The sequence below is a fragment of the Accipiter gentilis genome, chromosome 4, assembly GCF_929443795.1.
Source record: "Accipiter gentilis chromosome 4, bAccGen1.1, whole genome shotgun sequence".
Taxonomy (NCBI): domain Eukaryota; kingdom Metazoa; phylum Chordata; class Aves; order Accipitriformes; family Accipitridae; genus Astur; species Astur gentilis.
Genome location: NC_064883.1, coordinates 31,590,673 through 31,603,612, shown reverse-complemented (window position 1 = coordinate 31,603,612; position 12,940 = coordinate 31,590,673). Strand labels below are relative to the sequence as shown.

Sequence of the window (12,940 nt, the reverse complement as noted above, 5' to 3'; positions counted from 1 at the left end):
GTATTTGGGTTGAGTTGTACAGACTCTAAATAATGTGTGTTATATTTAGAGGATTGCAAGACTGTGTACCTGTTAGGAGTTTGTTTGTTTTTAAGTTTGTCATCATTGTTCCTTTTTTTCCAGAAGTTTGGTGTCAATCAGTCTAAGCCAGAATTTACAGTGGATCTCAAAGGGGCATTGATTGACTGGGCCTCAAAGGACAAATCCAGCAAAAAGAATGTTATCGAGGTGAATTATTTTATTTAAGTGCAGAATTATAGGTAATTTAATGACTTAAGAAATTTTCTCTAAACTTAAAATAAAAACTTTGAGTTTTTTACATTTCTTACTGCTCAAATGTAGACATATCTTAGTACCTGCAAGAAATGCCCGTTTTTAATATGTCTGTATGGGATATGCTTTTACATTTTAAGCAGACTGTTATTTACTGTTTTCATTAGTAAGTGTTCTTGAGTGGCTATATATTATCTAAAAGTTATGCCAGGGAGAAGTTTAATTAGATTTAGGTAATTTCACTTTTAAATTCCGGTGTGTTTATCAATTCTGATGATATCTGTTTTTATTTCTTTAAAGCTAAAAACCCGCCAAGGAACTGAGCTCTTAATTCAATCTGATAATGACAGCTTTATTAACGAATGGTATAAAGTTCTTAACTATACCATCAACAATCAGGTATGTGTTTGAATTGTGAAGGCTCTGTTTTTAAGGTAATGTTATTTAGTAAAATAATTGATGCAATGACTCCTAGTGCTTCACATACATCTTCATTTCCTGATTGTGGGCAGGAGGTTGAGTATATGGCAGTTCCTGGTGGTGACATGTGAAATATAATTAATAGTTGCAAAGGAATAAGGATGGTTCACTGGATTAAGAACGAGGAGGTGTGGGCTGACTTCCAGCTCAGAAATGAGCTTCCTTCTGCGGCCAAATATTTTTTCTGTCTTGGTGACCTAAAACGCTCCGATAGAGAGGGAGTACAGGGGGGAGGACAGCCAAGGGAGTGCTTCATGACATACATTAATCAGCATTTGATACTGCTATTCACTTAAGGCTGTACTAAAGTACCAACTAAAAGCCCTGGCAAAATACTGTATTATCTCTTCTTATCAGGCAGCATAATGCCAACTATTTAATCATAGAAAAGTGATCAAGCATTTCCTCTTGATATTGCCAAACAAGGTTTACCATCTTTGAATTCAGAAGAAGTTGGAGGAGATCTTGGAGAAAATACGCCTCTCCTATCAAGTTGACTTCATGTGTTCTTAGTTTTTATAGTTACAGGCCTGGCTGCTACCCATAAGCTGCATTTATGTTGCTTTTGATGTTAGTCAGTGGCCTTCATTTCTCCTAGCTCTAATAGTGTTTTCCACATATGGGTGTTTTCTGCACAAACACAGCAGGCTAATATGAATGGTTTAATTTCTTCCTGAGTGCTCATGGTTTAGGGTCCTAATCTTCTGCTCTCTCCTGGTGTGAAAATGTCATGACTCTTAATAACCAGGCAAGGTAGTCACTTGGCAATACCCGTCTCCTGTTTGCCCCATGTAATGCAACTAAGGCCGCTTCTTCCCTGCTTAAATATAAAGGAAGATGGAAAGGCTGATACATGCTGAGATGAGAGCGAGGTATTATGTGTTAGGTTGAGGAAGTGGGTAGTAGAGTAGGGAGAGTTTATCATCGCTCAGGAAGAAATGGTGATGTATTACTGCTGGGAGCTGAGACACCTAAGATTCCAAGGGAAAAGTTAAAGTAGATTATTAAACTACCTGATAATTTGGAGCGCTGAACCTTTGCGTACAAAAATCCATCAGGTCTGAAGCAAACTTTTAATTAGGGGAAGTTTATGGTAGTAGTAGCTGTGAATCTCTTTCCCAGGACAGGCGCTAGTTCTATCTAGTGTGACGAGATCTTCCTCAAAAGAAGGTACAAATGAGATTCTGGTCTCTTTACTCCTTCATGCTGCTACTGTGGCGATATGCTGTACAAGAGGAATAGCTATCTGCGAAGGATGTGGATGCTCTTTTTTATGTACACAGATTTCCAAGTTAGTTGTATTATGGACTTGTTCCATAATACAAACTAGATTGCAGGTGATTTTTTTTTTTCCCCAAAGCAGTTAATGGTTTTAAAACTTATCAATCCTAAAAAGCTTTGAGGCCTCTTGAAGAGAGCACTGTCTAAATCCTCTCAGTGGCAGAGGGATCCTTAGTGGGGACATTAACTGGGCAGTTGACTATATTGATCTTTGATGTGTAAAAAGGGTATCCAAAGCTTTTGAAAAGCCACAAGGAATGAGGGTGTTTAACACCTACCCTTCAAGTTAAAGTGCAACTAGTCGGTGAAGTTGTGCTTCTGCTCATTCAGTGCTCTGGAGTGCGCAACTTTCCCTTGTTTTTAAAATGTCTTTCCTTGTAACGAAAGACACTTTACAGTCAGATTTTTGTAACTGCGTAGCAGTCAAGTTCACTTCAGTAGAAGTGAAGCTGGAAATATGTGGTTTCGGAAGGGAGTATGTTGCACTGAGACCAGAGGATGTTTCTTTTCCTATTTTCTGGTATGTCTGCAGTCATGGGTGTAGCATAGGTATGAGGCTGCAGGTGGGCAGTTTAACAGACTCCAGTATCTGCATCCACAGCTACAACATGATCTATGTTTTCAATTGACTGTGTTTAATGAGAATATGCTGAGAGCGCAATAACACAGGGCACGAATTTTAGGTGCTGGTATATTTACTTTTTCAGAGTGAATTCAGTGTATGTCTTGACAGTGGTGAAATTTTCCAACTGGTGGTTCTGTTTTCTATTAAGAAAATTTTAATTACAGAGATCAGAAGTAGGGTAAATGCTCTAGAACTGTTTTTTAGACTCTATCAAGCGGGTGCTTCTGTAGCAGACCATGAATTAACTGATGTTTGTCTACTGGATTTAAAACAAAACAAAACAAACCCACAAAACCCAACAACCAACACTTCTGTTGGTTGATGTAATGAAGCATTTTCATGAAAGGCTGGTTTTACTTTGTTCAATGTCCAGCAAAACTTTCTTTATTGGGTCTTGTGATCAAATAGTGTTTCTCAAAGTTATTCACTCTGACAGTGAGAATGGGGTCATCTCTGAAGATACTTGGAGCATCTAGAGTTCAGGAAAGAACCAACTGAATACTATTATAAGGAAAAAAATATGTATTGTAGAACTGTCTACAGGAAATGTGTTTGTTCCTGCTATATTCTATGAGTTGTCAAATTGATCACTGTATCTTCTTAAATCTAATAGGTAGTAGAGTCTGATGAAGCATTGGAAGATGATGTACCAGATTCCCCTGGGGTGGAAAAACAAGACAAAGAGAAAGAGAATAAAGACTCTAAGAAACTTCGTTGTGAGTTGAAAATTTTCCATTAATTGATTTTAGCAATGCTAATTCTTATTTTTTGCATCGTCAGTATTATGTGTAAATAGAGAAGAATTCAAAAAGACAGCTAGAAATGAAACTATTCAAGTTTGGAAACAGGCTTTTGTATAGTTCATTCTACATCTTGGTGCCAGTTAGTAGATTTTTCTTCCTTGTTTTATTAATCATACTTTAAAAAAAAAAGTACCAAATGTCTTTAGCTCCTGCTGTATGACACATGAAAAATAGGAGAATCTAGGCAGTGGTTAGATGGATTATTTTCAAGGTATTGTCAAATGCACAGAAGTAATTAGACTTTTGTTTTCTCTGACTTTTATAAATGGTTTTGAATAAGAATTCTTTTGTCCTTTCACGTGTTCAAAACTGATAAGAATTGTTTTACTTGGTTTTTGTCTGTGGTACAGCATCTGTAAATATTTGCATTAACTTAAACTGCAATTTCACTAAGTTGCTAATGATGTTATATTGGCCCATTTAGAGAAACTAAACAGTTTTAATTACACCTTCAGAATTTTAAAGCTAAATTTCTGTTAGCCACAGAAATTTCTTCCCATGCACAGAAAGATATTAATCAGGAAGACTATTGTCTTTTACTTGCAGGCCTTATATGTAGTTTGCAAGAAAGTATTTATTTCTTTCAAAATAGTTAATGAAAGGCAGGACTGGTTTTGAAACATAAGTATATTTTTTAAATTCCATATCAATTCCATATGTAAGCTACCATTTAGTTAGTTTCACAGGCAATACTTGGTTTTATAAGATTTTTGCGTCTGGGTTGTCTCTTAGTGGTTTGAAAAATGGATGTCATTTACAAGGAGTTCCAAAAAGGTAAGGAAAAATATGTGGATGCATTGCAAATTTGGATAGGTTTTTAATGTGCTTTTGAGCTTAATTTTTTTAATGTTCATTTATTAGCAGATAAATGCTGTGTTAGTTCTGTGAATATTCATGCCAAATGCATTTCTCTTTTCAGCAGTGAAAGCACCTAGCAATATAGATACCACAGATCAGAAAAAGACCAAAACGAAGCTCAAGAAGTTTCTTACACGGCGCCCTACGTTACAAGCTGTCCGTGAAAAAGGATACATTAAGGGTAAATGAACCTTTTTAACAAAGGAAATAATTTGAAAAGCTGAATTTAGTAGTTCGTGTGTAAAGTAGGGTTAAAGTGGTTTAGTTTTAGAGTAAAAGACGTGTAATAGCTGGTTTAACAAAAGTCTTGGATGTGTAGTGGAACTGGTAATTGATTGTCATTCTTCTGAGCACTGCTACTAGCCACTAAACTTCGTGGAGGATGTCCTCTCATTCAGCTCATTACTGGCAAAACTGCAGTGAAAATTGAGGGTCCAGGAACCTGTTTGGACTTGGAGTGCTTCTTGGCTAGAGAGTCCATTTGGTCTGCTGTTCTGAGCTGGAAACTTCAGATGGCTGATTATCGTTTGTGCGTACAAGGGAAAGAAAAGTCCTTTGGGTACAAAGCCGAATGCATGTGCTCATCTGTTTCACTAGGGTGTTTTAGTCTGAGTGGAACCAGACAATCATGTGCCATTTCATAAGAAATTAAGTATTTAGGCAAACCAGGATGAGGCTAATGGAATCTTAACTTAAACATCTTTTTTTCCTAACCTTTTTTGAATGTATAGTTTTTTAATTGTTTCACAAACAATGACTTCTACAGATATTCTTGAATCAAACTTATGAAAGAGTTGATTTCCATTTGTCACGCTTGTAGAAGCTTAGAGAGAACAGTATTTGCACAGCTTCAAGTTAATGTGTTTGTGTAAATTATTGACTTGGTACTCGCTGTAAAACTTCTTTTATTTATTTATTTGTATGCTTTAGCAGGATTTGTAGGTGGTGCTCTACTAGGGTCAAAATAGCATATGGGTAGGCAAATATCAGACCAAAACCTACTGTGATTTGCCTAACTACATACTTTAACAGGTGTGCTTCTGTTGCATGTGGCATTTGATATATTTGTGTATCTGCAAATATAATTTAACTGTAAATTACAGAATTTCTGCTTGGGATAAGGAAGCTTTATTCCCAGACTTTGACGTTTTGCTCTGCTTTACAGCTTAGTATTCATGTCATGGCTCAGTGACGTAACTTCTGACATTAGCAACAGTGAATGCTAAGCCAAGTTTAATTTGTACACATGCGTGCTGATGATTGGATTTTTAATAAAGATGTTAAGGAATGAAGAGTTTGTTTTTATTTAAAAGCATGGTGTAAATTTTAAAAGTTGGATCTGTGCTGTACAGTTTTACATTTACTGTATGAATGAAAAATACCGAAGCCTTTATTTAAAAGCCCAGTGTACTTTTGTGGCTGCTACAGAACAAGCTTAGTAAACAGAAAACTTGGCAAACCCAGTGTAAGCAGAAAAAATAATGAAAAGTTCTAGAAAAAAACCCCACTTGAAACAGCATGCACTGAACAGAGAAGTAACTGTGCTAAAGTTTTGTTACATGGAAAAACAAAATTACAGAAGTTACTTTAAGATGAGATGAAAAAATATGTCCTGTATCTGTGGAAATTATTAAAGTTCGAGGCAATTGTAGCAAATCAGTTTGTTACATGCTCATATTTTCTTGTGCTACCTAATTTGCATTGCTTTACCTGCTACAGCTGCATGCTAGCTTGGCTTTCTTACTGTGTGAGCTTTTTCAACCCCTTGCTACTGATTCTGCTTGTACAGCTGGCTGCATGAGTAGCAGCAGCAGGACTGAGGTGTTTTGGGTCACCAGCATTATACGTATACAGCTAATAATACCATTACATGCTAGTTTTCATACTGTATAATTGGTTTGGTGTGCTGTTCGGATTTCCCAAAGCAGTGGTCAGATGCAAGTGTTGTTAATGAATATACTTAAATTACTAAATATGAAAAATGGGCTAGGTGCTATGCATGATGCAAATGCAAGAGCGGTTTCTCTCTGAAGTAAGATCTACTAGGTACTGCGAAGATGGCCACCTACATACCTTATTTAACAGATTAAAAAAATACAAACAAACAAAACACCAAAAACTTCCTTCCATTTAAGAGCCTGAGCGTTGCTTCTCTATCTCAAGACCCTATTTCAACATCATGCATCTGAACAGGGGAGGCCATCTATTATTTGGGCATCTTTGAAAACCATAGAAACGGGTCTGAGATTTTGGTGATAACATAATCTGAACAAGATGAGTTAACATGTTGCTGAAGTACACAGAGACATTGCAAGAATCAGTTGTCTGCCCAAGCTGATTTTCATTTTTGCTCCAGTTTTTGGTAGAAAACATTCCTCCTGGACTGTGTAGTTTTGAAAACAACACTCAATTACCTTTGCCCATAAATATTTGTATTTAGATTCCAACCTTGCAGCCAGGTTGCCTATGCATAGTCATACTTGCACCCATTCAGAGCTCTGTGATGTAAACGTCTGTCATTTACAAATCCATGTCAGAACTTAATGTTAGAAATTAAAGACTCTACATTAAAGTAAATTAATATGTAATGCTGGGTTAAACAGTAGGTGCAATGAAAGATGAAATTTTACAGGTTTTTTCTGCAAGCAATGCCAAAAGCTTTCACTATAGTTAACTATCTCTGTTCAGATTTTAACAAAGATCGCAGTAAATGTATTTTGAACTCAGAACAGGAATGGAGTGTAACAGGACATTTGAATCCATTAAATTTTTTATTACAGTAATGACTCTATGACTCTCCCAAGTATCTCCTGGTGAATTAAAATTATTTCAGTAGCAAAAGTTCCTTACTCAGAGACTCACATTTGTGTAACTGCTGACGCTCTTTCTTGCTGGGAGCTGCCGAGAACTCTGTTCAAAACTTTCCTATTTTCACTCTAATACCGTGGCAATTGTATCCAGTAGTCTTTGCCCTTTGTAGAGGCTTGTTTTAACCTGAACTAGTTCTGTCACTTGAGTCCTGTTCCACTGTAAATCAGTCTCTTTACTTGGTTCCAGATCAAGTGTTTGGTTCCAATCTCACCAGCTTGTGTCAAAGAGAAAACAGCACGGTGCCAAAGTTCGTGAAGCTGTGCATTGAGCATGTTGAGGAACATGGTATGGTTGAAGTTTTTTGTTTCCGAATCTCTCTTGCTCACCACACTATCTAATTTTGAACGTTTTAATCCTTAAAATGCTGTAGATTTATTTGGGGAAAATAATCTGAAACTTGTATCTGTAGTTAGCCATGAGTTTTCAAGTGTGGGGAGGTGGGTGGGATCCAAAATGGAGAGAGGGGAGGAAATCTGGTATCTGAGAAATTGATCTGCTACAGTATATTTCAAGCTGAGGAGAAGGCAGGACAGCTTCCTAGCAGCAAGGCTCTGAGGAAAGAGGGGTTACAAGAAGTAATAGAAGAGCTCAGCCCATCACAGGTTTTTTTCAGATGAAAAGAGTGACTGTCAAAATGCAACCATTTGTTCTTTGAGGGTTTAAGCATGCTAACGATCATTTATATTAAAGCTTCCTTGAAACAAACTTCTAGGAAAAAGTTGTGTTCCTGCTCTGTATGTGTTGACTGTCAGAAGACAAGTCTATGGTTTGATGCCCTTCAGCCAGCTACACCAATCGCTATGCAAAGTTTTATGCAATTCTGGAGATTATCAGTGTCTGCATATTGACTCAATTTTTGCTTTCATTGAAAATAAGTCTCTCTTACCTAACAACTGAGAAAATAATGTTTGAAAGCTACATGTGACATTCTGGGTCGTCTGATGTAAAGGACATCTTCACATTTTTGTTGAAAATATGTTGGTTGCGACTCCTGACTTGGCTGTAGTCTGTGCTGGTTTTCTTGCTTGTTTCTTGCTGTTGTTGTTGCCCTGCCCTTGGAAAAGATGACAGAGGGGATTATGGAATCTCCATAATCATCATTCAAATATATACCAGTCTGTTAATCTGAGAACATTCTCTTGAGAATCAGGGTAAGTGTTACAGGGGAATACTATGTGTGAATTTTAAGGCATCTTCCATGGGAACTTCATTTAGGATTTTGTTGCAGCCTGTAGTCCTCTTTCTCAATGCTGCTATTTTATGGCCTGGGAGGGGAAAAATAACTGCTTCTGTTGCCTTACTCCAGTTTGACAAACTGCCACCTTGCTTGTAACAGCAGGTTTTATTCCGTTTGTGATCTGCAGTTTGTGAGAAAGGGGTTATTTTGCTTTGTCCTTTTTTTTAAATTTCTTTTTTATTTTAAAGGCAGGACTGCAGTGAAGATAGTGGTGAAGTTTTCCTTTTTTAAATACCTGAGGGGAAGCTGACAGAAATGAATAGCTTTTTTCCCCCACTTCTCCAACTCTTCTTCCTACTGCCAATACACTTCAAATCAGTTCTTTCTGTAAAGGAATGACTAGTGGATTATGGGGAAAAGGGATATGTCAGATGGTGCTGGTAACTGTGCTGTGTTGCATCAGACAACTCCTTGAGGAGCTACAGGGACTTGCAGGTATTCTGGCAACACTCACCCTCTCAGTGGCACTGACTCACATGCTGCATTCCAGTGGCATTTCAATGAAATTGTTGCTCTCCTAATCACTTCTGAGTAACTGCAGTAGCAATCACAGAGACACAGTTTTCTTTTCTGGTTGAATGTGCAGTACGGTAAAGGCAAGGGCTACCCGTTTTAGTTTTGTAGGCTGTTGGGCAGTGATGAGCGTGCATGCACATCATTCCTTCTCCATGCAAACCCGGTCACTTGACAACTTTGAGATGCTCTCTGTGCATGACTTGACTTGATTTTTCTTAACAATGCATTAAAAAATTGAACATCCACAAAATACTTGGTTCTTGCATGTTGAACTCCTGTATACTCTGCCGGCCTACCAAGAGCATCTTAAACTACACACCTAGTCTCATTGAGAAACTTGGAGCTGTTGCCTCATTACAACTATTGTACTGTGTAGGAAGTTTTAGAGATTACTCTGAGCTTGATGCTCCCAAACCAGTGTCAGCAAACTAAATCTCCTCTGATATGCCCTGTCCATCAAAAAAGCTAGTTTAACCTTTGTTGTTGTTGAACCAAGTGTTCTTTGTTACAAGGTGGGTTTCTTTTTTGTTTTTAATTTTGCTGAGTATACCTATAAAGAAGCAGCCTAATGATTTCAGAATTCATACATATGTGAGGTATTAATATGGATTTATGCTTTTGTTTTAGGATTAGATGTTGATGGCTTATACCGAGTTAGTGGCAATCTTGCAGTGATACAGAAGCTAAGATTTGCAGTCAATCATGGTAAGCTTCCTTTAACTATATTACAATTGTATGTGTTTTCAGATTGTTGAAGTTCGTAGAAAGCTCAGGAAAAAATTTCTTAATATATAACTGCAGTCTTCCATGAGAAATGACTGTCCTCTTTGAAGTAAAATTACATCAAAATTGCAGAATTTAGTGTGTAATATGCATCATTTGAAAAACCTAGCATCCTGAAAGTTTGGTCTTATGTGGAGTATAGAGGCATTTCTAGAATGTAATTCTAAAGAAGGGTGGTAATAGAACTGGGGTGGGGTGTATTATTTCAAACAAAATCACTTCATTACCTTATGGAAAAACAGTAAGCATATTAAGCTTAAAATTAAAATTGTAAGTTAATGCTTTTTAGCAAGATTTGCCACTGTCTGTTAGTATGGGGGTGGTTAGCTCTTCTTCTCCATATTCTGTGTATAAAACCCTTTCATGTGGCTCTATCTTAGTGTTTTGTTGAGTGGGAATCAATAGGCAGCTTGCAAGTAGGAAGAGGACAGTAGCCCATCTACAAGCTGACCTCTCATTTCCTGATTGACAGGGTCTAACAGTAAATTCTGCATTATGTCAGCAGCTCCTGTTCCCCTCTGGAAAATGCCCTTGGTATAGGGGAGCTGCATTTAGTGCAGTAGGCAGAGTTTGGCCATCTCTGTCTGTTGTGGTTGAGTTTTTGTATCCACTTTTATATTGCTGCAGTTCTGTTTCCCAGCACAGAATGAGCTGAAGTGGAGTAAGAGTATTCACTGCTTTAAAAGCAATAAGTACAGAAGAGTAGTTAAGTTTATTTTTTTGAAAAAAAGCTTGGATAGTTGAATTAGTAACAGTAATTATTCATTTTTCTCTCTCAGATGAGAAACTAGACTTGAATGACAGTAAATGGGAAGATATACATGTCATCACAGGAGCTCTTAAGATGTTTTTCAGAGAATTGCCAGAGCCGCTGTTCACTTATAATCACTTCAATGACTTTGTCAATGCAATTAGTAAGTCTGGAAAACATGTGTGTGCTTTTTGTATAAGTTCTGCTCAATATGTACAATTCACTTAATTATTTTGGACAGTAAAAAGAATGTTTTGGTTATAAACATGTGTAAGGCTTACCTAAACACTGCCTGTCAGTACTGCACGGTCTGGTCAGGAGGTGGCAGTATTTTATCTCATATTAGCACTGCAAAACGTTTGTTTTTATTCCCAGTCTGCTAAATTTTGCACTAAAGTTTTAAACAAAAATACTAAATTTTTGCTTCTACACCTCATCCTTTTGCAGAACAAGAACCAAGGCAGCGTGTCCATGCTGTTAAAGATTTAATCAAACAGTTGCCAAAACCAAATCAGGACACTATGCAGGTACTCTTTAGACACCTGAAAAGGTAAGTAGCAGATAGGAGAGGCTTTGTATTGCCGATCTTCCCTTAAAGCTAAATAATCCAATTAAAAGTACTAGGTGCCTGTTCCCACTGCATTTTTCTTGCCTATATTGGACTTGATTAAAACAGTGTATCTGTATTTATACAAGCTTGCAGAGCACAAAACAGACTTTAGACAATATGTGTAATAGTTCTGATGTTTACTGCCAAGTCCTTTTGTTCGAGGGATTGTGAGAGGATCAGGAATAACATTTCAAAACAAAACTTTTCTCTAGAGAGGGGAATCACAGCAGCTGTGTGTCCTAATAACAAGACTACTCATTAAATAAATACTGTGAATAGTCATTTGCATTGGACTGTGTCTTTTTCCTGTCATCCTATTACTCTAACACTGATAAGCCTCTTTTTGTTTATTTTTTTTCTCTTTCAGAGTTGTAGAAAACGGAGAAAAGAACCGAATGACCTATCAAAGTGTAGCAATAGTTTTTGGTCCAACCTTATTAAAACCAGAGAAAGAGACTGGTAACATAGCAGTCCACACAGTATACCAGAATCAGATTGTGGAATTAATTCTACTGGAATTAAATTCCATCTTTGGACGCTGACGTTTTTCTGGGAGTAGAAACTGGAAGTGATGGGTTGGCAGCAGTACTCCATCAGAAAGAAAATCTCTCACTGTACGTGATGTATTATGTTTGTGGACCAAGCAGCAACTTGTTTTTTGCACTTTTGGGGAGGGGAGAAGCAGGAGAAATGTTTGACCACTTTAATGCGAATTAAAGACAACACTCTGGATTTCTTTGAAAAGTTCAATGTAAAAAGTGAATTGAAAAGTTTATAGTTTGCCTTTTTTAAAGTAGCATTGGAAAAATGTAATATAGGTTCATACACTGGATTTCTTGGAGAGTAAAGCTATTAATCTCAAACTGGATAATCTGGAATTTAATCTTAAAATTCTTCCACTTGATAGGGAAAAGTCCTACCAACTGGTATGGAAAAATTCAGTGAAGTTGCATCTTAAGCTTGTGTATTGCAACCTACTCAGATCTGTATGACACTTTTCCAAGGTGTTTCTGCATGCAGTGACTGTCTTAAACTTGTGCTAACAGTTTGGTTTAGTTATTCAAATCTAATTCTTCACTTGAGATCTGCTGTCCTTTTTTCCTTTTTTTCTCCCCTTTTTCTTTTTTTTCTTTCCATTTTTTTTTCCCCAGGAACCTTTCTGGAACTTCTTAGTTGCTTTATAGAGCAGCACACTACTTCAAACACTGAACTTGTGAGAAGATCTAGCAACGGATATTTGTCTTGTGGCATAATAGAAGTCATATTTAATAAACATGTTCATTTTTTCTGGGTATTTCCTGAGCTAAGTTTTGTGTTATACTGATTTAAAGCTAAAATCCTAAGTAAATACCAACTGTAACACTGTCTTGAGTTCTTGGTATAATGCTGTGGTAGTGGAAGTTTCTTGATGTAAATACAGGCTGTCCTTTTGATTCTTGTATATAATTCAGTTCCTGTATAGTTCAAGAATACTTTAGTCACACATTTCTAATCATGGGTAGATTAGCTACAGTAGCATAATGTTTCCAGTGGATGTCTGGGTTTCAGCAGGGAAACAGGTTATGGGGAGGGAGGGGGGGGACCTAACTGTGTGCACTTTTAGATGTTAATTACATTTGCAGACAAATAACTGTAATGCAAATGGTACTGAAGAAATACTGAGTGTGCTTGCTAAATTGTTAATGCACTACAAGAGGAGCCTTTTAGGTTATTTAATATGTACAGGATACATTAGAAAAATGTATTAAGAATTCTAACATCTACAAATAGTGAAACTCATGTTTTGATAGATAGATGTTTGATGGAATCCATAATGCTAAATTTAAGATTTTCTTTTTACATTAATGTAGAA

The 12,940-nt window shown here is 36.9% G+C and overlaps 1 protein-coding gene across 8 annotated transcripts in view; it reads left to right on the top strand.

Moving 5' to 3' along the window:
* Window positions 1-12,643, top strand: part of ARHGAP12 (Rho GTPase activating protein 12) — a 78,927-nt gene extending 66,284 nt beyond the window's left edge. For 5 of the 8 annotated variants that reach the window (XM_049798514.1, XM_049798521.1, XM_049798519.1 and 2 more), the window contains 9 exons: window positions 124-228; window positions 574-672; window positions 3,273-3,375; window positions 4,382-4,501; window positions 7,378-7,476; window positions 9,572-9,649; window positions 10,507-10,641; window positions 10,926-11,028; window positions 11,456-12,643. In XM_049798514.1, the coding sequence (XP_049654471.1) occupies window positions 124-228; window positions 574-672; window positions 3,273-3,375; window positions 4,382-4,501; window positions 7,378-7,476; window positions 9,572-9,649; window positions 10,507-10,641; window positions 10,926-11,028; window positions 11,456-11,630 (1,017 nt within the window). In that variant the 3' untranslated portion in view covers window positions 11,631-12,643. The remainder of the gene's footprint in view (window positions 1-123; window positions 229-573; window positions 673-3,272; window positions 3,376-4,381; window positions 4,502-7,377; window positions 7,477-9,571; window positions 9,650-10,506; window positions 10,642-10,925; window positions 11,029-11,455) is intronic. The other 3 variants (XM_049798520.1, XM_049798515.1, XM_049798516.1) reach the window with 2 other exon arrangements.
* The last annotated feature ends 297 nt before the right edge of the window (window positions 12,644-12,940 follow it).